General features: G+C 39.5%; 1 protein-coding gene across 4 annotated transcripts in view; it reads right to left on the bottom strand.

Annotated features, from left to right (window-relative positions):
* Positions 1-7,344: 7,344 nt before the first annotated feature.
* EEFSEC (eukaryotic elongation factor, selenocysteine-tRNA specific) overlaps positions 7,345-27,543 on the bottom strand; it is a 129,590-nt gene continuing 109,391 nt past the window's right edge. Inside the window, exons 7-8 of one of the 4 annotated variants that reach the window (XM_050904649.1) lie at positions 20,573-20,605; positions 7,345-8,132 (exon numbers count right to left, since the gene is read on the bottom strand). In XM_050904649.1, the coding sequence (XP_050760606.1) occupies positions 7,948-8,132; positions 20,573-20,605 (218 nt within the window). In that variant the 3' untranslated portion in view covers positions 7,345-7,947. Of the gene's footprint in view, positions 8,133-18,620; positions 19,328-20,572; positions 20,606-27,543 lie in introns of those variants that run through there. The other 3 variants (XM_050904650.1, XM_050904652.1, XM_050904651.1) reach the window with 3 other exon arrangements.

Raw genomic sequence — 27,543 nt, 5'->3', positions numbered from 1 at the left:
TTGTACATAACATTTTTTAAATACATCATATACCAAGGGGAAAAATTGTCAAATACTGTCAGCGCTTGGAACTGATAAATCAAAATGCTTTGCAGAGAGCTTTTCTCAATATTGATCTTGCAACAACTTCAACTTTAAAAGAAATTATGTTAAAAAACCTGTGATGCTTAAACTTTTATATACCTGTTATAACATCAGAATTAAATTACTAAATGTGTGCTCAAATATTGTTATTACAGTAGTTCTAGACCTCTACATATACATTTCAGCCTAAACCCATGCCTCTCATCCAGTTGTGTGTTCCTGACAGCTCTATTTTCATTCCAAACTGGCAAACCTCTTTGCTTTTCCACTGTTCTAAACCCAGATGTCTCTCTGAAACTGCCCAGTCATGCCATGCTTTGCCAGACGGCAAATGAGATTTACAACTCAACTGAGAACTGGATGGAGACCAAATTGTCCACTTACTCAGTGGGGCTGTAAGCACAGATCAATCTTCGGAGTTAAAAACAAAACAAAAACCCCCACACTGAGTTATGAAGTGATTTGGATTTCTCTCCAAACAAAATGCTTCTCTTGCCAGAGCTCCCCAACTACATTTTTAAAAAGGCAAGATGACATAACATTATCCCTTCCTTTTTCCCTTCTACATTCATTAACAATTGAAACCTACTAAGGTAGGTTTCAATTGTTAATGGCTCATCTAAAAAAAGAAACAAGGAAGATAGAGCATGAGATGTGTTTTCTCAGGTATATCACACCCAAGCTATGCAACTTTCTGCCCTCATGCCAAAACACTCTGTTTATGCCATCCCACCCTTCCCTTCAGCTGCAATAGGGTACATTTGCCAAGGAAATCAGCCGACAGTCTGACACCCCTCACCCTTCCTGTATCTTAAGATGCAAAATTAAGAGAAAAAAGTTTCCCAGTGAGATGTCCCGATTAGTCCAACATTTCAAATCTTTTCCATAGGTATAATACTCTACAATAATCTTTGTCAGGAAGCACCTGAGGATGAGACTTAAGAAACACTGGTTTTGATGCACTGAGCAACACTCGATGGAACTCAATTAGTCCTAGTCTTAAATTAAAACTACGTCATACACAGAACATCAATGCTATGTCTAAATCTCAAAGTATGAAAAAATCAGTTGAAGAAAATAAAAGTACGCTTGCTTACCCTCCTGCATGAGCTGCATTCTGCTTTCAGTGCATGTGCACTCCCTATGCAAAAATCACTTTTGAAGCTAAGTGTCCTTCTGAGCCATGCATACATTACAGGTCGCTCAAGCACCCTCTCCCTCCTTTCTCAATACCTCAGCCCAAGGGTTTAAATGCACAGACAGGACCAACTCTCAGATTCTTGCACTACAAAGAACACAGAAGTCACTCTACATGGTAAGGAATTCTAGAAGAATCAGACAACACCAAGTAAGTGGGTAACAGAAGCAAACAAGCTTCAAAATAGATAAATACAAATTAATGCACGTAGGCAAAAATTACATGATGCTAAGCTTAGAATTGGCAGTTACAACTCAGGAAAGAGATTCTGGAGTATTCACTCGATTCTCTACAATCATTGGCTCAGTGTGTGGTGACAACCAAGAAGTCAATCCCCAGAAAGGATATTGTTGGCAAGACAGAAATCATTCCTACGCTACAATATAAAAATGAGTACTTCATATGTTCTGCAGTAATAAGAAAGGATGGGAAGTTACGGAATACACGTAGGCAATGAAAACATCTCAGATGCCTAATTTCTGGGGGGGAGTAATTTTGGTTATTTCCAATTCCTGCACAGTAAGCAACTTTTCTTTCTTCCAACGATTATCTCTAGATACCTCGTTTCTGTTTCTAGTGTCCTCATAGACAGTATGACCCACATTCTGCAGAAAAGAAATCACATACACATTAATGCAGGTGGGCACCACTGTAGATAATCTTTCAGTAACTTGACAGCGTCTAGAAGAGCTTCTGGGAGACCTTGATCCTTCCAGGTAATAAAACAGTATTCTCACAGAGGGTGCAGAGTTCAACTCAGCTTTGGTTAAAGTGAAGCTTAAGAAAGAAAACTAGACGATGGATTGCTTACTTTAGCAAAAAGGAAGAAATTTAGGCAAAACCACTGTGCGGGGTCTAAGTTTCAGCTTGTCCTTATGGAATGCTGTTTTGGGAATGAATTCACCATGAGGGCATGGATTACTCCTAACTGTCAGACTGAAGTTATAGGCACTAAAATATCAGTTTTCACAGAAAACAGTATAAAAGAACTGGTTCCTACATGTCTGAATGGGGGCCATATACAGCCTAATAAAAGCAATTTTGCGGTCCAAGAAGGACAGAGTCTCTCTGATTGACATGAATGAGGCCCTTGAGAAATCTAAGAATGATCAACCAAAACACAAAAAGACTGCATGACTTCCAATCAAAGGAGAAGGAATTAATCTAAACAGAACCTTCTAGAGCTAATGAACAGCCTAGGTTTCTTAAAGGATCATAAGTAATCAGATCAGTTTAGCCAAAATGCCAACACAACGGTGCTAGCAGGCACCTCAGTCACTACCAGGGTCGTTTAGTTTAGCAGCTCTTGATCCAGACCTCAAATTACCTTTTGGTTAAGAAATGTGAACTAGAACAGGCAAGACTAGCAAGGACTCAATAGTCAAAAAGACGGTCATGTTTTTAAGAATGAGCCTTGTAGGGCAGGGTAGGGCTGAGATTTACCAAAGATTTTGCAGGGTTTTTCTGATTCTGTTTGATGAGTTCCTTTCGCAGCTGATCCTGAGCATGAGCTCCAAAAAGAAAAGAATTAGATGGCATTCCCTCTCCTGTCATTTATTAGGAAAAGCATACAAATGCATATCAGAAACGTGTGGCTCTGAGACAAAGACATCCCTTAGAGCATTCACCTTTGACAAGCAACAGTCACCTCTGATGGGGGGGGGGAAACAAGGTACGAGTCTTGCAGACCAATTATACCATCTTGGAAAAGCACTCATATCAGACACACAAATAAAAAATAAAGAACTGTAATACTTACTGGAATGGAAAACCTATTCTATCCTAAAGTCTAAGTCCACTAACAACTGGAACTAAAAAGCGTGCTGCATGCACAGCAGCAGATGTGGGAAAGACTCCATATTCTGGCATTGGCAACAGGAAATAAGCAGACCCACCATACTCTTTCTCCTCTTACATATTGTTTACGGTAGAGCTACAACCATATCAAATGATGTTTTTAACCTATTTTTGCACAGAACAGCAGGAGAATTTGCGGGGAATCCCAGAAGACTACTCCCCTTTCTACAATATCTTGCTTAAACACAACCTCCCCAAACCCTTGAATTCCTTCTGGATGCCCATCATCTAGCAAGACTGGCCTCACCACAGACTGCAGTCATACAGTTCTTCCCCTTCTCCCAGGCTTGGCAGGTTAGCTCCCTATGTTAGGCTCTGTCTTAAAATTATTCTATTTGTATCCTCAGTAAGTTTGTTTAAAACTCATGTGTTTGTAAATAAAGAGCTTTCCAGCTCACTGTGGATATTAAAGGAAAACAAAGATTTTTTGAAACTGCTAATAAGGTAGCATTCCTCTGCTGCCTTTCATCCTTCATTTCACAAGATCCCAGAGCACTTTACAGATATAAATACAGAGCTGCTCTCCCAGCAGTGAGATGCAGACAGTCCTGGGGTGGAACATGGCTGCTCTAGGACGTGACTGCATCATTACAACTCCTCATCATGCTGGGCTCTCACTTTTGCTCTGCCACCCTGTGGCTGTTCAACTGCAGAGCTCCAACAAGCAAGTAACGTGCCTCCTGCCCAGGACGAGATGTCTTGTACACGCCAAGAACCCCGCCAGTGCGGATGGCTCACTTTTCCAGTCAGCTACTTGCAACCAATTAACACAATTGGTAGGATTTGAGGAAGAGAGCTATATTCAACTGAACCAGAAACACACCCAGAAAGGACACTGGTACTTCAGGGTTTGGTCAACAGATCGGAGTTAATGGCTCTGCCCTAGTCATTAAATGCACTGTAGTTTTTAATAGAAACTGTTCTTTGAGAGATGGGTTGCAAGCTTGATTCAAAAATCTTCATTATCAATGCCAGCGCATACCCCATTTTTAGGTGGGGAGATTTAGTTTTGAATCCAAGTAAAGGATGCCACCTACTGAATCCTTGCTACCACGATTGCATGCTTTGACCCTCACAGCTCAAGACCTCTGGCAAGATCACAAGCCAGACTGCTGTCCCAAAATAAATTCCAAGGAAAAGCAGAAAACAGGCTTGTAAAAACAAAGCTTTTCTCACTGCTACTCTCCCCGCAACCCAAAGATGTATTACTCACTGAACATCTGCACAGCCATAATAATTTCTAGTTTTGCAACACTGACAACCTTAGCAGTATTAAAAAACCTCCTTACATCTTTATTCGATTTTGGATTCATTATAATACAGTCTGACAATATATGCTAGTACAGTACATTCTACAACATTTAACCCCTGTTCCCGGTTGCTGTTCTTAACTTCGCAGCTTAATGACACAGAGTCAGTAGATCACAATATGACCCTGTTAATATTTTTTTAATGCCATTTTTACAAATTACAGCATAATGCACTGATTAAGAGGATGAAAGGAAAGTCTCTACGTCTGTCTGGAAACCAAATAAAAGAATGTTTGAACATCTGTTCATCCTGCAAATGTCTTTAAAAGCTTTGATTTTCCCATAATCATTTTGTTCCACCATTTCACCCTTTTTTGAATGTGTATCCAACAGCCTCAGGACAGCAGCCAGAGATCTGCAGTAATAGCACACTATAATCAAAGTTCTTGGGCACACTTAACTTCTCCTTTTGGAATTAAAAATGGGGAAAAACACAAAACCAAACCTCAGTCTTCAACAGATACCTTTCCAGCTGTCTGTCCTACACAAACCTCTGCTGGGGAGCAAAACGAAAGGACGGGGCTTTGCAACAGGGACTTTACAGAGAGGATTAGAAAGCACAAGGATATGGTGGCAGGTGACGGGACTCACATGAGGCATGGCATGCATGCCTCCGCACAGCCTACTCCTACTGGGTCAGCAGTAGCTGTCCACAAGACTGCCCAAGTCACAGCCGAAGTGCCTGAACACGGGTAGTTACGCACCGCACGCAGGAGCTGGTGTAAGCTGCAGGGCAAGGGCCTTCCCCACCATGCTGGGCTCCCAACACCTGCCATGGGACCCCTGCCAGCACCCAGATTTACATCTCCTTCTCCACAGGCAAGAGCAGAGCCAGAACAAGCAGAAGCAATGAGCAAAGATGGGACATAGGAGCACTGAGGAGGAGATTAGGTCTTGGACTGAGAGGATGGAAGAAAGATGCTCAGTTAGTACACTAGTCCAGAAATGAGACGGAAGATGGGGGGAAAGATTTTAAAAAGTATATTACAGGAGACTGGACGAGAAAGGGATGCAGGTCCAACTCTGGAAGCTGTTGCTGCTCCCTCCCTTGGAGTACCCCAAGCAAATAAACCATGGGACCCCTCAGCACTAGAAGGCCTTTCAGCCAAGCAGAGGGCTGCAAAACTAAGTATTCAGGACTAACGAGTTTTCAAATGGATCAAGTTCCATAACAACTGACTCACTGATCCTGCTATGGGCAATCCACAGTGTAGAGGGGAAAACATTAATCAGATAGTGCTTTGTAAAAATACATACCACCATTTACACTGACAGCCTCCTCTCCAGAACTATTCAAAAATGCCTTAGAAATGAGAAAGACAAAAACCTGTAAGTGCAAGGCTAACAACTCTGGAGCAGCCAACAATATCCTACAGCAGGACATCTCTCCTGATGACTGCCCTTTTCTTTCCAAAACTCCAAGCAGAGTTGGCAGAATTTCGTGACCCATTTAAAATTTGGCAAGGACGTTAGAACTATACAGATAAAAAAAAAAAGTAAGTTCCTTAATAATTCCCTTCTGATTTTTTTTTTAATTAGAAGGTTTTTTTGTACCAATAATTCTTAGACTAACCTGGGATGGTAATAACGGCATTCCTTCTATGTCATCTGTTTCTCTAGCTTCCATCACTGCAGTATCTTAAGCTGAGGTAACAGTGCAGGGTACAAAACAGGACTTGATAAAGGCTTAAAAGAAAGATAATACAATAAATATTCTTTCTAAAGACTGCCTTTGGGGGTGTCTGGGAAGAGGAGAGAAATGGGGAAGGAGAGGTGACGGGGGTGTGAAATGCATTTTTTTCATTATAGAAGGATACATTTTCCAGCAAGGCTGGCAGCACAAGTCACATTAAGCCATAGATGAAGTTGCCTGCCTAATTCCTCTGGGATCACACTGAAAGCATACCCCATAATCTTAAGGGATGTGCTAAAGCTTTGCTGGGACTCACTCAGCAGAAACTGTTTGGGATTATTCCACAAAGCACTAATTCTGTTCTGATTTAAAGGGGCACCATCAACCTAGCTTAGACGCCAGACTTGCCCTGTCTCACGACTGTCCAGCTGTAAATATCCTCTCAACAGCTGATATTTTTGCCATTTGTATCCACTTTGGCTACCTGGAAATTAAAAGGAAAAGACTGAAAACAACAGGATCATGTTAGCATGATGGACTCATGCCCATCAATGGATATTTGATTAATAACACTCAAAGTGTTATTAATAATATAATTATAATAATATGATTAATAAGAATGAGTGTAGCAATCTATTATAGTTATTTACTTCCATGTGCAACTAATGCACTTACATTATACATGCAGTCGTCTTCTACAGCTGGCTTCAGTGAATGGGTCACAGGCTGCTATTTAACATCAACAAGCAGAAGTACACTTTTTGTTCAAAAGGCAGGAACTAATATTTTCCATGCTGCCAGGCCTGAGTCCAATTTCTGTTCCATACTGCATCTTTCGTACCTGTAGAATTATTGTTAGTTTTCATGTTAAGGTGTCCTATGCTTTGTAAATAACAAAGAAGGGATATTACCAGTGCTCTCCTTTTTATGAGCCTAGGACCTGAAATTGAGAGGAAGAACTAAAGCAGCCATGAAATCCCTATTAAACAACTAATGGTTTCTAAAGCATCTTGGAGATATTCATTTTACAAGGCTTATGCTGCAATCTTCTATCATTATTTTAATGAAATAAAGCCCTTGACTATTTCCAGAGGCAACTTTTTCTTTCACACACAAAAGACATTTTGGTTACAAAAAAAAGAAAACAATTCTGGAGTAGGATTCACCACAGAACAGGCAAGAAATTCAGAAAAGCTATATAAAATGTCACTGAAGATAGGTTCTGAACCTTTAGAACAGCAAACAGAACAATTAAGACTCAGTTACATGCATCGTTATGTTTAATATGAAAAACATTTCTAGATATAAATCATATTTATAAAAGAGATCCATATCATCTCTCAGATAGCGTCTTACATAGTTGCAGCTGAAGGAATGCGAAACATCCATTTTAGGTTTCACCTATTATATCGTGTGCTTTCTGTCCCCCACTTTGCTCAGGGAAGTAAACCTAGCCTAATCAGCTTCACTTTGTGGGTCACATGAAATTCACATCTTGACTAGATTTAGATTAATATTGGTGGCAAACTTTTAAATCAAGAGAAGCTTCAGAACAATCCTCCAGAAAAACACTGCTATTAGAACGCACACCTGAACGTGCTCATCTGGCAGGTGACGTTCTCAGAGAGGCTGTAAAGATTCACATTGCAAAGTGACATGACAAAATGACAAAATACGCAGATTCTAACAGAACAAAACCAGATTGCAAAGATTTTGGAAGGGGGCACATAGTCATCAGGAGCTTCCAGGCTCTGTTTGTGAGGAAGGAGCAGGTCTTAATGCATTCAGACAAGGAACACATTCCACCTGAATTCATTTCAGAGTCTGGTCTTTCAGGTGTGATCAGAGGCCTCTCTCTTGCTTTCTCAGGATTGAATCATCTTCTTCCGCGTGTCAAAGACATATCTTTTAAAGAGAAGAGAGATGGTAACAGGTTGGGCTGAATCATTCTTGCTGCTTTCATCCTCTTTGGTTGTATCCCCTTTCCCTGCCTTAGATTTCTTCTTGGAGGCAACAGTAAGCAGCATCTTGGTATCTGGCTTCAGGCCATCTGTAAAAAAACAAGAACACGCATGACAAACACGCTCAACATCACATTTCAGTATAACTAGAAAAAATGAATAAGCAAGTTTACTTCTGAAATCAACCAAAAAAAATAAGAAAGTAAATCAGATGCATTAGGAAAGTCACCCTTCTGCATCACATTTCTGGAATATGGTAACTCCCACACACACAAAAAAAAGAGAAGCCTTCAAACATAGTTCACAAGAGTGATACCCCAAATCCAGTGCAGTATCCTGGCTGTATTCTTCTACAGCTTTTAAAGTATTAAATACAGGCAAAAATTTAAACAAGCCAGACCAACTTGCCTGGTCTAACTAAGCCTTTTACTCAGCAGACCTTTCCGATTATTTACACACATCTCCCAAAGTTTCTTCTCATCACTAAGAACATTTATAAAAATGTAAGTCATGAATGAAAAACAAAAACTGGTAAAATACTAAAATTATAGAGAGTCTTAAGAGTCAGAAGGTTCTAGAATTTCTTTAGTCTATTTCCCAGACCTGCCAGAAGCACACTGCTTAGGTTTTAACAAATCATACAGTTTTGTGTTTGTTTGGGTTTTTTTGTTGTTTGGTTTTTTTGGCTAAAACACAGTATTTGTTAAGGGTTTCAACTGTCACTTTTCAGGGGAACTAGAATTAACCTGTGTAGGATTCTGGGGATCTAACTTAAGTCTTTCTCCAGACATTTGTGCCAAACAAAAATATTTGTCCTTTTCTTCCTAAATGGCTAGGGTTTATTACACTTTTATATTTTCTTTTAACTCGACACATCGGTGACATTTTAGATAAGAAATGCAAGATAGCGCAGTCCAAAGAAATGCTGTAAAACAAGAGAGATGCAGCTCCTAAAAGACCACTCCTGAAGAATTGCTTTCTTAAAGCAGAAGACAGCAAACTCCTTGGAAGCTTATTCAGTGCCACCCGAACACACTGCAATGTGGTTCTCTAGGCATGTGGCCAAATTCAGTTCAGGTATTTTTAACCTGTGGTGTCACATAACCTTATCTCAAACACTTAATCAGCTTCTCTCCCCTCATATTGAAATTCAGATGCGGATTCTCATATCACAGCCTGACAAAAAGATTGAGATGCTTATGATTTACTGGAGACAGGAGGTCTACAAGCACAGGTGATTTGCTCCAGCACAGACACATCTAGAGGCACTTACAGCTGATTGCAGGGGGACACAGCACCAGAGCCCACCTTCTCATCTTGCTGTGTCAGGTAGCAAATTGTTCCAGGCAGCATCCCCACCGCACAGCAAAGGGAAGGGAGGAAAAAAGAAGTGTTGAAGCAAAACCAGGCAACTGCCGATTTGCCATTTCATAACCAGAGGTCGTACAACAGCCCTAACGCCCTGCAGTGCAGCCACGGGGAGACTTTTGGAGATAGAGGGGTCTTGATTTTTTTGAAAAAATGCAAGAGCACAAAAAAGGAGCAAAGCGACGCATTTCACATATAACTAAAGAAATTACAGTCTACGCTAAGGCTGCAGAAGTCCAGCATCAAGCAGAATCAACTTTGTATAGTTCTGCAAGACCTTATACTTCACAGTCAAGGCAGCAGCCATTTTCTCTTTTCAGATGGCAGAATAGAAAAAAGCAATGATTATTTCATTGTAAAAATAATTGAGACTGTTTTTCCTTGATGGTTGAGAAGTCTGATAATGACTATCTTTCCAGGTGTAAGGTTCAATTAATGAAACTAGGTAATATGGTGTAGCCAGACCACATATTTATTATATGGTTTTATTACATTGTATAGTCATGTTTGATGCAGCTGTTTTGATTTTTTTTTTAATTGGATGCTTTCATATAAATCCAATTAATATCATTAGCCTTACAATCACTCCATCTTCATTATGAAAAATAATTTATCATTACATGAAAAGCAACTTATTTCCTATTTGGAAAGCTCTGAGAACATCTTGGGTGCTGCTAGAAAAAAAAAATAGCAACAGTCAAAAAAGAGGAAAACAAAATAAAACCAGCAAAAAGAGCGACCTCGCGCAGTCCCGTCCTCTACCTTTGCAGGATTTATTTCATATGTTTTCTACTGTTTTGACCAACCTAATTGTAAGTGTCCCTGAACAGTTTCCTCCACTTTTCTAGGAAGACCATTTATTTTTTGGATAAAGAAACATTTCATTTTGCTTTCTTCTTGGTTTCCCTTTCTGGGTCTTATCACTATTACTAACATTGCTGTTACTGGCACATTACTGTTTAAGAAAGATGTTTAACTAAATCCTTTCAGAAAGACACACTTTAAATTAATTAAAGCAAACAAATCCTAAAACACTTCTATTTATGTTAGCAGGCTTTGCAAGACTCTAATTTCCAAAAAATGCTAATTGGCGGAAAGGAGAGAGGAAGGGAGGAGATGCAGCGTTAAAATTGCAGCCAAAACTTTCCCTGGTGGGTATCTGAAGCAAGGCACCTAGGCTGCTACCGCAAACCCTTGTCCGCAGCCCGCCGGGCAGTGATGCCCCCGGGCAGATCAGCCTCTCGCCCCGGAGCAGCGCCCGGCTGCAGCAGCAAGTGGGGGAACTCCCAGCCGTGAGGACGAAATAACCACTGTGGAGAAAGTGAGCTTCAAAAACTGCCAGTGACATCAGTGAGCACTTGGACGGCCCAACACATCTGAAACCTGGTACATCATCTTAGGTGTTCAAACAACGAATTTCATGTTTGAAAAATTTCGTTTTCAAGAAAAAAGGATACGCTGCATGTGGAACTGTACTGGGGAAAATGTATTTAAAACTGAGCAATCTCACCTCCTCCACCCTATCACTAACTTCGCCATATGGAGAAGTAAAGATATACCTCACCTGCAGCCCTTAACACCTATTTGGACTCAAATAAGGTATTACAGGTAAGAAGTTTACAGAAGAAATGGAAGAACGTGGTAGTTCCTACCAGTGAAATGACAGGCTCACAGCCAAAGGCAGCTCAGGTATTATTAAATTCACAAGGTATCTAAATTACCTAATCAGATCCCATGGCCCTCATTCTGCAAACAGATTAGGTGGCTGGCATCATACCCTAACAAATGGCATTTTCTGTTCTTCTGCTCTGGTGCCAGGAGGTCTAAGGGCTGAAGAGGCTCTGTGATAGGGAGCAGCACAAAGGAGCAGGCAGGGAGAGACAGGCGGGGAGGCACAATCGGGGTTTCATCTACCTCCGCAGATTTCTCGCGTTACACACAATGCATACTTTACATTTTACAAAACCAAGGAAATGAAGGGAAATATATCTGTCACCGAAGAAGACATCAGACCTTTAATAGCTGAAATGACGGATATTTTTAGATGGAGGTCTAGTTTAACTTACTTACATTAAGAGTCTAATCTCTTCTGAACAATAGCTATGTTAGCTTGAATACATAGTGAGAAATCTGTTCCATTAATTAAGTGCTGCCTGTACTACTCGGATTTGTAGCAAACGTTAATAGATTTTTTTTCTTCCTCTGTTGGACAATTACTTTATTTTGTGAAGTTGCTAATGGATTAAATTGAAAAGGTCCACGTGTTAAAAAAAGACTTTAGCTTCGAAGTTTTAAGAAATGCCTTGCATACAACAGTGGAAAATACCTATATATTAATATTATTAATGGGCAGTCCTCAGAGGCACATAAGATATCTGAAAGCTTAGCAAATTCATTCCCACCCATCATAACCATGTCTGTAACAAGAAGTGCCCAGACAAGTCTTATGTAAAATATACTTGTAGCATCAACTAACTGAGGTTAGATATGAAAATCTAGTTGTAAAATAGTTTAATCCATTTCTTTTAGTTTCAACTACTATTAATAATTAACAAATAAGAATACAGACTCTTAACATAATATCCTTTGTCTCAGCATGGCCTCAAGGATTTAGTCCAAACTGAGCCATTTATAAATGCAAAAAAAGTGAATTTTCAAATTCAAATGAAAAATAATACCTCATCGGGAAAAATATTTTCCAAGTCTAAGAACAGTTTCATACACACAAAATAAAGGATGAATGCAATGTTTTACACAGTTTTCACAAATAAAAGCTAGCTTCTTAGTGATTTGCAGTATCTTACATAGTTAAATGCATTGCAGCCTCAAGTTTTACAATTACTCATGCAAGAAATTTGCATAGAAACATGCAGATTTCAATAACTTCACATGGAAATTTCACATTGTAGAATTCTGGACCCCTTCTTGTGTATAAATATAGGAAATCAATCTGCCTCTCCCCCGAAGATACTCATATCTACACAAGTTTTAGGGTTTCTCTAATCCTTCATTTTCTCCTTATGCTAATCAGGCCTCCCTGTAACAGGGACTCAGCAAAGCCTCGTGACAAACACCACCCTGCTGACGCCGGTGGTCGCTGCGTCAGGCCCGGGGGACAGTCTCCATACCAGACTGCTGGGGAGTGCCGGCCAGTACACAAATCACAACAAACACATAAACCATGTAAGTGTCCATAACACTAGCATGGTTTACTTTTGCTTTGTTTTTACCACTACTACTTCAGCTGGAAGGAGGACGAAAGCTGATAGAATATCTCCTCTTCTAATTCCTTTTGCTAATCCAACGGCAGGATGAAGAAGCACTGCTGTGCTTTTTCCCCATATACATTTTTATTTCAACTGTTACCAGTAAGCTTGGATCCTACTTTACCTTTTACATAACTTCCCCACTTCACATCCTCCTTTGCTTAATATTGTCATTCCTTATCAACATCCTCTGTCATCTTTTTGTTTACTTATTAGTCTTCTGCTCCTTGAAAAGGTCTCCAAGGACGGTCTCTGCTCTTTCTCCTAAAGTCCAGCTCCTTCTTCCTTGACTCCCAATTCCACTTGCTATTCTGCCCTTCAGGAGTTTTATATCTCTCTTTCTGTTTCCAGCTTTATTTTTCAGATTTCCCATCTCCATATTTCTATTTCCTATTTCCACAGATCTCTTCCATATTTAGGAATAGTCCTGACTCCTTCAAAGCTAATGAAAAGTGTTTGAATGGAAGATTTTAAAGACTGAATGCTAAACACATTGTAGATGAGAAGCAAGATAATACAGGATCTCCTTGTAGCCCAGCCAGAGACAGGAGTAATTTTTAAGCAACTGATAAACCTATCATTGAAAACAGGTGTAATAATATAGGTGCAGGGCATGCTCTCCAGCACAGTCAAGGAGAATAATTTATTTTGCTGAACTTCAACAACTCCATTCTCATATGCACACTTGTAAAAAAAAAAAGCCTACTGCTAACTATCCTAGCTAGCACCGAACATGAGGGTATTAGCATGGATGATTACATAGTTTTCTTACAACACTGAAAATCATAACAGGGGAAAAAGAAAAATCGTATTAAAAGATTTCAAGTCTCCTGATTCATCAGAACTTGGCTTTCAGGTCAAAATTAAAAGTTCATCCTACCAACAGAAAAATCAGGAAACATATTACACCAGCTACCTGCAACGGTACTTGCCGTGGTGTGCTGGGAAAGTGCTGGCTCAGGTTTCTTACCACCGTGTTAGAAAAAAGCACATCGAGGCTACACCAGTAGCTCTCACTGGAATAGAAAATACTCCTTTTTGCACTCAATATTAAGAAATTCCTAGACTATTCTTGACCTGCTGATATTATCTCCAAACCTCCCATTCCATTCAGGAATTTGTGAGCAGAGTTTCAGTGGGAAACTGAACTTTGTTCTTCCCTTCTGTAAACAAAATATCCTATTCACTTCCTTTGAACACTGCAGGTAGAAGACTCAACCACCTGCAATTTCTTGTTTCCTGTCAACATTTAGATGTTAAAAATTGACTGAACATCAGAGAACAAGTTAGCATAGCACATTTGATGTCGGAAATAATTTTTATCCGAGGCAAACGTAACCTTTTAATATGACAGGCAGACATTTTTCTTTCTTCCTGAGGGAAGGAAAAAAGAGCAAAACTTGAAAGAGGTAAAGGGTTGGGGATAATCCTCACTCACAATGGATTATTCGTAACAGCTGGTTTTCACAATTTCAGGATTTCCTTAAATTGAACCCTCAGAGCCTGAACCCTAATTACACAGTTAAGGAGTGTGTGCCTGCATCAACTCTCCTGCTAACAGAGAGTACAAAAGCCGGTTGACCTGAAAATCAGAAATAATTCGAGCCCCAGATGGAGACATCCGTGCTACAGTCTGATGCAGAGGGGCTGCGCTTGAGAGCGGACAAGGACCAGTCTCTCCCCTCCCGCTTACTGTGATGACAGACCATTGAAAGGAAAGAGAAACTTTTTGTCCATACTGTGGTACTCGAGAATCCCGTACTTCAGCACAACACAGTTATAAACTAATTTGATTTTTTTTCCTTGCAACAGCTATGTATATTCATCCAAGACTTAAAAAACCCCATATTTACCCAGTTCAAAGAGGGGTACAAGGTTCAAAACCAGCACTCTTATCTGTTTCAGATTCTGATAAACTTTAAAACAAGAAGAATAAAACTATCACTGGTTTCCAGCAAAATTAAGAGAAATATCAGTGGTACAAGTGGTGGCTCTCAGAGTTCCAGAATACCCTAGCAAGCACACACTTGTTCTCCACCTAGTCCCAGAACATGTCAGCAGTTCTACAAAAAAGTTATCGTTAATCTGTGCGCTAAAACCATGAAAAGCTCATGCAATTATTGCTAAAGTTTTGATTCAAACAAAAAGCAGAAGCATCGCAAAATCAGAGGATCAATTTGCCCAGCCCCTCCTGTTACAGTTAACTCTACAGTCAGACAGAAAGGAGAAGAATAACAGAAAAAGTAACATCCTGTTGCTTGAACTCTTTACATTAAGCTGTTAGGTAGCAACTCTACTTCTCTTCTCCTCTGCTAAAGATATCCAAAATCCTACCTTTTGATTTTCGTCAAGCTAAGGTGGTCATTTTTCTCCTTCAATATCCCAGAAAAAAAAGCCCTGAGCTGATCAGGAAAAAGGACATCTTTGTAAGCCTTCCAAGAACAAAAGCACTATGTTGCTCTGCCCATAAACACTGTAATAGGAACATCAGATATGCCACACCACATCTAGTAGACCGGATGACTGGTCATCTAGAGACTGCTGGTCCTATCTAACTTGGCATCCCATCCCATCTGCCTGTCATTAATATATGGTGCTTCAGAAAGAACAGGGATGAAAACTGTGTCCTGAGCTAACTAGAGCCTGGGATCAGGTAGGAATTCTCTACCTGACATCAGGGTCAGTATGTCAACACCTACGAACTTTCTAGCCAAAAGATTTAAGTACAGTGCTCCTACAGGAGCCAAGCTACTCTCATCATGGTGATGAACACCTAGGAGAACAAGTATAATATGATTACCTAGACAATGTCCATGTAATAATTGACCAGAGATTCACTCAAGAAACAAGGGATACTCCTTTCCTTGCTACCCTCAGGAGCTCAGGATTTGAGCTTCAATTACTTTCACAGATCAGGCAATGAATTTTACTTATGTAAATCCCTTCACAATTCTCCAGTAATTCTATTTTGAGTTCACACCACCTTTTCCCACATCTCGTCAGCTCTCAAATATTCTGCTAGAGTTTCAAACTCCAGAGTAGATTCATTCTTCTCTTCTGGCTGGTACAAGATCTGCTATTACCACCTTGCCTGGCTTGTAAATATTAATAGGACTACAGCATGAAGTTGGCCAGGGAGAGAAATCAACCTCCAAGGAGACCGGAAAGTAGACTCCTTCCTTCCAAATGAGAATTACACTAATGCCTTGGCGTGGTACTTGGGATCTACGCAAAATTTCCATAATTCATTGTTGCATGACAGATACAAGAAAAAAAAAAATCTTACAGCCACTTTGAGCAGAAGTAGACTGTCCCATGTCCTGACCAAACACTGTTGTGACAGCCAGCCTGCATCAGCAGAGTTATTCCCACAGTCTCAGCTTGGTAGACTGTTTGGAAATCCTTAACTACTAAAACATTTTCCCATAAATTGGGGAACAGTTGCCCCATACCACATCAGAGAAGGCTGCAGTTCAGCGGTGAACTGAATTGAGTCTTGTGTCTCAATTTGTTAAGTTTATACAGGTTTTTGGACTGGAAGGTATTATTATAAGAGGTGGTACTACTGGAAATAACATGGATTTCATTATGGGCTCCTACTTAGCAGGGAAAGAGCTAATCTTCCTTGATGAGGAAGACAGAAGCTGTTTTAATTCAAGAGGCTGACCTAGGTGAAGTTCAGGCCGAAGCTGTATTTGGAAAACTCTCACATCAAGCCGGACACAACCCTTTCAAGCTCAGTGCCAATTCTACACAATGGCTTGAACTGCACTCTCCGGCAGTCCTTACAGGCACATTTTGTATCTTGGCTTTTACTGTAAGCAATCAAGAAAGAATGCAAGAAAACAAAACTGTTTCCCAAGCACTGTTTGCTGGTGCCATAATTAATATAATCAAACAATTCCCCAAATTGCTTCCAATTGCTGGCATCACTTTCATGTGCAGAGCCAGACTTTCAAAGAAGGGCCCTTCTTGTCCTACATCCTTACACTGGTAACCCTCGCTTCACACAATAGTAAACAAGACCTCACTAAATAGTATAGGGTAATTTGTACTGTAATAGGTCCCCAAGGCACCATGGACACAATTTGAAATGCCATCTAATTTTTCTTTTTAATTAAAAAAGCAGTTACTATATTTAAACAACAACACAAAAAAGTTCAGAGGGGACAGATTGGAGTTTCTCACAGCTCTCTGGGAGTTTTCTCAAGGTCAGGAAGAGTTTTATAGGCTCAATTGGTACACATTTTTTTCTTTAATTAGTCTGCCATACCCTCTGCATGAAGTCAGCGTCTTGATTTTCAGCCTGATATTTTTCGTATTGCTAAATGAAGCACAGACTCCAGTACCACACCATATCTATCGGCTGCTGAATGCTTATCTATGCCATACTTCCCTATACCTGCCTTGCCTGCCCCTTCCCTCTCCTCTCTTAGTCCTAAACTTGTCATCTACACCAAGGACACCCAACATACTGCATTGCATTGAGAGTGTGCCATTCATTCACAGTTTTATACTTCTCAATTTCCAGCAAGATGATCAGGATATATTATCCTATTTCCCAAATTTTCATTACATAATATAACCACATTTTAACCTTTTCTTTTTTTTTTTTGGCAAAAATAAAATGTAATAATCGAACACCAGATACAAATGGACCACCATCATCTGAAGCCATGTAGCAGGACAGATTTCTGCACTTGACAAATCCCCACTGCGTATCATACCATTGCTCTGCAACCATCTCATTATTTAAGTAAGTCTACACAAGCCCACACACACTTTAGAAGGATATTTGCAGTTCCCACAGTGGGTTTTCCAAAACGCACCCTAACCCAACATACTCTTCACCCCTAAATAACAGCTCTGAAATGAAGTGACCTACTTGAGATCTTAATTTCTTGGCTAGTTGGCCATACTTCAGTATGAATAGGTTGAGAGTACCAAACCTGACCTTGTCTTACAGGCCAACATATATTTCAGCTGCTGTTATGTTGTGTGCCACAACCATTTGTTGGCTAAGCCCTCCTAGGACAATTCTCCTAAAGAGAAGACAACTTTATATTTTGCACTCCTGGAACATAACTATGACTTTTATGCTCTACACAATTTTTTTGTTTCTGTATGCCAGAGACTAGCTTTAATACAGATTACATGGGCAACTCCAGTGCACCATAATTACTAGGTCTAGGCTACACAAATTAAGTGTACACACAATACAACGGATCAACTTGCAGAGCTACAAGACAACCACTACGGTAATCTTTTTGGCCTCAAATCCAACACTGTCCCATTAGCCTAAAGGAAAGGATTTCAAATTAATTTCTGCATGGGCTATATATGTGCTTTCAATACATTAACAAGGCCGCAAAATTATGCCAGCTGATAGATCATACCAGCAATTATTCGTAAATTCTGTTTTCACTTGATGGCCACTCAAGGTCCATGCAGTCATTGAGATCATGCCTAAGTGCTATACTCATTCTCCCAGCATACCTACAGGGAGAGGCAACTCTCATACTGATGCTATGCTTTTAGGCTGCACGTTCTTCAAGCTCCCTGAAGCAAAAACTGAGTGCATGGAAAATGCCCAGTGCACAACAGGAGCAACTGTGAAAAAATAATGGAACTAATAAGGACATCAAATTATTAATACAAATATATGCAATGTAGTTGGAAGCCTGGGAATGTAGACAGGCTCTTGTTACAATTCAACAATAGAAAAAATTACAGGCAGGTCAGTGTCAAATATCCAAGACCATTCAAAACAGTCAAAGACAGAACAGTGTCTTAAAATCACAACTATTGTCACTGGACCTCTAGGAAGTACTCTCTCAGGAAGGGAGAGAAGGAAAGAAACATGCAGACATCAACACGATGAGTCTATGACGACTGTTGTACGGGACAGATTTTCCACAAGTTTTATTGTTGAGGTGGTCCTTGCTGATTAAATCCTCAAATCAAGACAAACAAAGTCACAAAAATGTCCCAAAGAGTACAGTTAGGTATGTAAAAATAGATCAAGGAACCACTAGAGCATAGGAGCTTTCATAATTTTAAAACCCGTAGAATATCTCATTGGGACTAAATTTATATCCGGTGAGGGACTTCCCAGCCCAGAGCCACTCAGCAGTAGGCCAGAAGATACTTTTGATTGCATTTTTGTCAGCACTCCAATACCTATAAAATAGTAAATAAACAAAACCAACAATGCTCATGCTTTGTGCACTAAGGTGAGCAGAAACAACTGAAAACATTTTGAATTCAACACAAGGGACTGAAATTTCATCAGCCTAGTGAAAAGGCAATAACAACAAAAACAGTACCGATATACAATCTCTCCTACAGCAGTCTTTCAGAAATGCATACAATGTGGAAAAAGTTCAGGTTAGCAGATCTGACACAGAATCAAAGGCAATTCATTACAAAGCAGCTTCAAATCAAAGTGCTAGATCCGCAGGCCTGTCTGTAATCCTCCCATCTTGCCCGCAACTCTTGATGTGGAGTAGGCACCACAGAAGCCAGTTAAGACGGACCAACTCTGCTGACGTAACCCGGGCAGCTGCTGCTCAGCGCTGGTCCAGAGTTTAAGTTTGGCGATATTCATCTTCCCCTGGGCTGCCTTTATAAAGCAATCCTGAACAATGGGACTTCAGAATAAAGAATAAAACATTTAAATTTTTTTTAAACTTCTAGGCAAGGGCCTTTAATGCGATTAGAAGGGGAGGGGGATTGGATAGCAGCTTTTTCTTTTTTATGTTATGTATATTGTGTGTAAACAAATATGCAATTTGCTTTAAAAAGATAAGGTGATTAAATTTTTATCGGGCTTGTACTCTGTTGTCACCACAACAAAGAGAATTAGGAGGAGGAAAGAAAGGCCTTTTTATTTGAATTATGCTCTTACCAGAGGTTCTCTACAGCACAGCTGTAAAGCCACTCAATGTTCTCCAAACAGGCTCTTTGATTGCATTTTATTCAACTTGTTTGCATTTGGAGCAATCGAAAGGAAAAGAACGCTCCACATTGATGTCTTAATGTTCCTTAATACCTTCTTTAATTTATATTAAGCTTCTTAACTAGGGTGATGAATTCTTCAAAAACAATAAAGACCTAGTGCAGAAATCTTTCACACACCATGAAAATTGAAATTATAATGTATTCATGGCTTTTTTTTGTTATAAAAAAACATTATTTAGAAGAAAGATTTAAAGCATATAAAAAATCGTGAAGTTGTATGAAAATTACTTGATCCACAGAAATAGATGAAAGTTCAAACTAATTATTACAAGGGAAATAAAATGTTGTGGGAGGTGGAGGAGAATAAACAGTATGACAATGCTAGGTTACTATGAAGTTTTCAGTCTTTTAATAACCTATAAATTCCTTCTCTATGGCTTTCTACAAAAAAAGAATGCTGGAAATTTATATAATTTTGTTTTACCAAGACAAATTCAAATGTTTGCCAGTTCTTCCTCCTTTATTATTCATATACTTCTTCCCTAAAATGACTCTTCAAGTTGACAGTTCCACAGTGTATTTCCCTCCCAATGTCTTTCACAGTCTGCCAAGACCAACAGCACACACTGAAATTGGTGAAGATTGTAATGGAGCATGCAAACACCCACAGATGCAGCAGCATCATGGGGCATGTGTTCCTGGGTGAGGTTCCCACATTGAAACGCCATTCACAGGTAGATCTCAGTCAAATGGGAGGCAGGCTGCATGACAATGTAATGGTCATGTAATAAAAAGTACAGAAGAGGCCACCCGAGGGACAAGACTGGATGGGTTGGTTTTTGCAGGCACTGTATGTTTTCCAGCTATAGTTACAGGATGCTCAGTCTGGTTAAGCTTCAAACACTTAATTATTTGGCCCATATAACAAAACTCACTCTCAGTGATTCCAGTGTTCTTAAAAATCCCCTCTGCAAAAAAAAATGAACACAGCTTTCAGTGAAAGTCCATTATGGTACAAATCAGCCTTAGCAAGGAACATCCAAAAGAGCATATTCTTGCTTTGCTTCCTAATTTGTCTACTATTTTACTTTTTTTTTTTAAACAATTTTACATTCCAATGCAACTTCTTTAGTTCTCAGCAATACATATGCATGTGCACATGTATAGCTACAAACACCTCACCTTTCTCCTCCTTTTCCTCTGCAAAGAAAGTCCAGAGAAGAAACAAGCAAGCCACGGCTGGCACTTCTTTTACGGACACCAACACAGTGCCTAGAGCTGTGCTACAGTGACTGGGTGCATGGGTATTACAGCAGCAGAGAAACGAGCTTCCTAAACGAATCTTGAACTATATCAAATTCAAAATTGGAAATATCCTTGAAATAATGTATTTGAAAAAGAATGTACATTTTCATCTGGAATGATTGTTATTTTCTGTCAACATCCACTGACTGCTCACCTACCTTTACCGAGTCACATTTTTAAGCAAATTCCAGGAAAGCTCAAATTAAAAACTCATGATAAAGCCTGCCACATTTACAAAATGCTTGTGAAAAAGCTCGCTTAGCTGTACTAGCAATCAACTGGCCACAATAATTAAAACAATTTTAAAAAATTCACATGCTGTATTTACCATAGAGTAAAACAATGCTGATCTTAATCTAATACGCACGCACACTGGGTAAAATGACACCTCCCCCTCCTGAACAGGGTCACACCATACAAGCGCAGAAGCATCAAAACTTAAGAGTTTACAAGTATATATGGATCACTACAGCAAAACTGAAAAATCTCTCTCAACAAGTACCAAGAAATTGCAGATTGTGTCAAAGGTGGCACAAAACAGCTCTACAAACCATGTTGTTGCCCTCTGCCATGGTATCATGTTTTCTTCACATCTGTCCTACAAACTAATTGCTGCTTTTGCAGGAAACAGTACAGACAGACAAAGCAATACTAAAACGGACAGTTATTCAAGCACAGTAATTGTCTTAGAACAGGTAACGCCTACTGTATCTCACCTACTAAAACTTTCATCTGCATTTTTTTAAGAGAGCAAGTACAAAACTTACATATCATAGAACCATAGAATGGTTTGGGCTGGAAGGGACCTTAAAGATCATCTAGTTCCAACCCCCATGCCATATCCAAAACAGTATTTGTGTGTGTAACCAGTTAGAAGTCTTAACTGTTGTATCTATGAAAGCTTGTGCCTTTAAGCAGAAATGATTCATGAATTTTAATTTGTTTTAAATGTTGAAAAATTCCATCCAAGTAAATTGAGTCAACAAGCCAGCAAAGGATGAAGACATGTATCTGTTTTTTATTTAAAAAATAAAAAACTCAAGTCTATACATCTCTTAGTCACCCACAAGTCCTCTAGCAGTGAAAAAACACTTTGCAGTAACTAAGTTTCCTGCATTTCTTTTAATTAAGACACTAGGCTTTTCCCCATTCAGCACATGCTAATTGAATACTATTGAGCCTTAACTGATTCTCTTTGTATTATTTAACTACTGTTATTTTTAAAAGTTCTCATAGAAATAAATTAGCCAGTGATTTTGGAAATTGGGAAAGGGGGGAAAGATTTGCAGAATGGGACTCTTCCTGTAAGCTGTTCCAATATCATTAATTTAAAAAATGCAAAGTCATCAGCTCACCTTCCCAGGAAAAACATTTAAAATTAATATAAGCATTAAAGGCATAACTTATTTATATTCCCCTTCTCGATATCAAGACTTTCAGTTCAATCTTTTCATGCTTTTTCTCAGTAATCACAAAGGCCAGAAATAAACCTTTGAATCCAAAGTTAATGTTTTCTAATAATTACTTTACAGTACTTGTGCTCGAAATAAACAGCAGCACTGACAAAGTCGAACACAGTCAAACAGTGATATGTTTATAAAGGGGCAGGCACACTAAGTCAGACTTTAAATGAGGTAGCACAAGTTGCAGAGATACAGTGAGACAGACCTAGCACACATTAATAACTTAATACCTCTATCCATCCCACAGCAATACTTCCATTTTTCTAGGCAAGCACCCAAGGGCTGGGTTTCCTTCCTCATTACACTCTTCCTGGGGCACAGACTGTTCTAAAACCTAGTCAAGTAAAGTATCGGAAAACGCAGGTACAGCCTCTGTCCAAGTCCACGGGAAGCAGATCATATTTAAGGCTGAAGGAGATTAGCTTTCCTGAGCCATCCCCCAAAAAGACTCTCTTCATCTTTCTGAAATTTCCAGGTGCTGGTATTGTTTAGAAATAAGATGGAGGCAATTCACAAGGCTCAGATGCAGAAATTAATAACAAGCATCCTGATGCCAGGCGGCTGGCTAGAAGAGAACGAATTACAGCAACCTAACTTAGAAGATTCCCACTACCAATGCCAATCTGTTTGAGTGTCTGGGTCCAAATCCGACAGTGAAAGGGAAAAGGTTCACAACTAGTATTTCAGGGTGTTATGACAGCCAACCCATCTCTGTGGACCGATGACCTGGATTGAAGAGTCACTGCACATCTCCAACACACCAACTCACTTTGACTCGCGCTGCAAAAAATCCAACCCCCACAAATAAATTTGGTGTTTCTAGGGAGTGCAGTAAAAGGCAGCATTGAAGGAGAGGAAAATTAGATTACAGAAGATGTAATATGACCACCAAAACACACAAACAAGTTAAAAATAAATTAGCCCCATTACCAAAACCACAAAGGCAGCATCTTATGTGACGACTGTTGATTTCATTAAGTTTGGGTTCTAGTACAGTCCATTTCAGGAGTAGGAGTTCTCACATCTGAAGATTTATTTTTCTTAACAAATAATTGTTAAACATCTGCCTTGTACTAACATATCAATGTTTATGATATCCTAACTTACTCAAAGACAACACAGGAACATAGTTTAGCCTATCAACATAAATTACTTGTGAGTGACCCTACCAAAGCATGGAATATCTTTTGCCCGCTAAGTTTTGCTAGAATACTGGATTTTTGAAGGGGAGGAATAAAAGATAAGACAATTTCACACTCAAATTACATTTTCTCTGAAACCTCTTCTACATCTTCCTCCTAGCTCCCATTGCTCCCACTACGATACTGCTCCAGTCATCTTTGCACTTCACAGCATCTAAAAAGACATCCAATAAAAGGAAACAGAGTGTCCCTTCCAATACCCATCTGTGCCTGTGTTCTCCATTTAGATCCCTGCCTCAGGGTTTTAATTCCCTCCACCCTTACTCTCTAGTTAGCCTCAGTGGTCCTGATGTCTCCACTTACTGCTCAGGGCAGAGCTGATCAACTGCAGGTTCCATGACGACAACCAAGAAGCCATTTACAATTCCAACAGCTGTTAATGATTTTCCAGCAGAATCATGGCAAATCTGTGGTTCAAACCCTCCCTCCTTACACAGAGGGAGAAAACAATAAGAACAATCAAAAAAATTCCAAGAAAAGGGAAGGACTGGGAAAGCATCATGGATAAAGTCACAGCCCTAGCCGATAACCATTTTGCCTGTGCAAAGATAGCAACATAGCGACTATTATACCATGTTAAGTCAGCCCTGAGGTCCTATCTCATCCAGGTTCCTTCCTTACCAGCAGACACCAGAGGAGGAGGTCTGCAGCACACCACAATATTAAGTCACATTCTCCTTTTAAAGATCTACATGCCCTGCAGACAGCAGCACAGTGCAGAGCTCGCTCAGGTAACGCGTGAGGGAGCAGCCCAGTGAGGAAGCACATCTCAGTGTGGGTTAACATGCCAACCCCACCCCCCTGCTTCGTTAAGCTATTTCAGCCTTCACAGATCAAAATGGAAGCAGCAGCATTCCCTCATCCTGCATATTGATGATGAGGGAACTCATAAAAGTGTTCATAAAAGTTTTTGGGGTTTTTTGTTGGGTGGGTTTTTTTTTTGGTTTGGTTTTGGGTTTGTTGTTTTTGGGTTTGGTTCCCCCCCCCCCCCCCCCAGTTCATCAAGGCTATGGATCAGTAAGTTTACGTTAATACTTACGCTGCTAAAATTCAAGCTCTAGTAAAAACTCTGAGAAGAAAGAAAAATCTGAGTCTTCACAAAATCTACCAGATGTGCTCCCCTTCCAAATAGGTTTAAACAATAAGTCTTAGCAAGATTTTCCTCAGGACAGCTATCCTTTTATCCTTTGGAAGAAATATGGGATACTATGGGGAAGATAAGAGAGCCCAACTCTTTGGAAGGAAACCAGGTAGTTTGCCCAAGAGACATGCGGGTGGTTAGAATGAAGCAGCATCTTCAGCTGCCTCCCTCTCAAACAAAATCAGCTTCCATGTCTTAAATGCACATACTTAAGACAACCCATGTGGTACTCGAGTTCTGCTCTAGGTGCAAGAAAAATTATCAGTTTGATAATTTTGATATTTGATAAATAAGACAGGAATGAACCAGTCTTATTTCCTGTATTGGACAAAAAGATACTCAGCAAGGAGTTCACCAAGACCATTTCTGCAGCAACTCAGAAGTGAGAAGTATATAGCAATTACTTTTAGGATTTTGTTTCATGTTTACATGCATCAGCTTTGAGCTAAGAACTTTTTATTAAAAAAGACAGCGGAAATAAACCAAACAGGCAAGTTGAGCAGGTCTCATCTGAAACTCCAAATATACTTTTAGTGAATTTCACTGGAACAAGTAACATAAAAATAGCCTTAACATTAGAAGAACCTCTCAGTCAGCTGTGCTAACTTCTAATGAAGGTTAGTTTGTGCTCTGCAATCTGAAATTATAATGGACAGGCCACTCTGTTCCCACCTTTTATTCAAGTCCTATTTTACTACTCCAAATATATACTACCTAAATTTGTATACTCTTTAACAGTAGTTAATCTTCAATTAAAATACCTAGAGCAGAAACTAAGATAACTGGTTTAAAAGGTAAAAGCTTATTGACAAAAACGTATTCTTCATATTGCCTTTTTTTAATTCTGCATATTAAAAATGTCATTTTTATGACTTGAAAAAATCTTCAGGAATAATGAAAGCTAACAAAAGACTGAAGAGCAGTAATTTAAAAAGCTCCATATGTAGCATCCTGATTACTGTGTCAGTCCCATTTCCATAACGAAGGAAGAAGTCACCAAACTGCTGCCTGTCCTTTCTGGTGACAGCGAAAGGGCAAAGAGGACAGCGTGTTTTCAAGGCATCATCCTTCAGACTCTAAGGGAAGAACAAGAAGTCTCCTGCAGTACAATATGTGGGTGTCAGTGTCCAGCACTTTTCTGGAATATGGTAACCCCAGCTCTGGTGGTCCCTGCACATGTACTTAATTTGGAAGCAGCTGGGTTCAAAAGTTTATCCTCACTTTTTGACCTGCAAAGGTTTAGTGTGTGGGCGTGCACAGGAGCATGTACATCATACCACACAAGCTGAAGATGTGCAGCCACAATATACACAGTGTGTGAGTGTTTATGTGTATGGTTTTGCACACAGAACATATTGCATATTTTTAAATACCATAACATTATCCAGTATACATCGGAGTGATGTGCACTGCATGAGCATTCAGCCTTCCCAAGCCAAACATGACCAGTCTGCATTTCAAAATTCAGTAAGCTTCTGGAATTTTTTTGGCATAATTTCAAAAGGACACATTAATGAAAGAATTTGTTAATTGCAATACTACTTTATTTAGATAGAATAGGAAAGATTCAACATGCTTCATAGAAAGTACAACCACCAAATCTGCAAGCTTGGCCACATTAATGTCACTAACATGCCTACCACAAGTACACCTAAGTAAAGGATACAACGGCCAAAGAATTATCGTCACATTTATAGTGTTTTTCATCACAGACGCAGCAAGCTAAAAATGTAAGTGAAGCAGGGGTGAAGTAAGAGGGACAGGAAGATTAGATAGCACAAGGAGTCTGGGAACCTCTGAGCACACTAAGTTTATGAGCACCAGTGACAAAAGTATAGTCACAGACTGGTGGAACAGTCAGAACTCAGAAGAATTAACGTATTCTCCAGCCAACATCTGAATATTTTCTTGAATTGCTCTAAAGCACTCTACAATTGCAGGCAGAAATCCCTGATCTTGGCACAAAGGATATTTTTCAACCATTTGTTATTTTACAGCTTAGACACAGAAGCATATTAGTGCCTATCAGCTGAGCTTCAATAACTGCGAATATACTCCTCAGCACATCACATGCACAACAGAACATCTTCACTAGGATTTAAAGAGAGATCTAAGGTTATGAATTTATAGCACATCTGTGATGGGGTTTGAGCGTTCAGAGAGTCACTATCACTGAGATAACAAACAGCGACTCATTAATCCACCGAAATGTGACAGTATAGAGTGCAATAGTTTTCTCAGCACTTGTGTTATTTTGAAATCTTGAATCAATTGTTTACAGAAGCTCTTCACTTGTGTTCACAGCAGTAAGTGCTCTACATACCAGTGAATCTTTAATAATTCCTAACGTGTAGCATGTATGAAATAGTGGTTTGTTATATTTTAATGACAAAAACCAGCACACATAATGGATAAATAGTTCATGATGAGTGGAAAACACAGATTTTCAAACAGCACAAGCACTTTGTGTTTGTTGATAAAGTTGTAACTTTCAGTCAGAATTACACAACAGTACTCTATTACAAAGCAGTTCCAAACACAACAGAGGGAAAACACTTTGTATGCAACACAAATCAAGTAAAGTACATAGGCATAATGGCATAGAAAATAAAAGTTATTTAACAGAAGAGCCCATACAGCAGCAACTGAAACTGCAAATTAAAACATAAGATGGTGCCCCAGGGGGAACACTTAGCACAAAGACACTACAGACAGCAAGTCTATGAAGACCAGACTACTTGACCAATGCCAAGAAATGCAAGTCTCTCTTCAAAAGTTCCAGGGACATAAAGTGA

Source organism: Gymnogyps californianus, chromosome 13, assembly GCF_018139145.2.
Source record: "Gymnogyps californianus isolate 813 chromosome 13, ASM1813914v2, whole genome shotgun sequence".
NCBI classification, from domain to species: Eukaryota; Metazoa; Chordata; class Aves; order Accipitriformes; family Cathartidae; genus Gymnogyps; species Gymnogyps californianus.
This window is presented reverse-complemented; position numbering and strand designations above follow the sequence as displayed.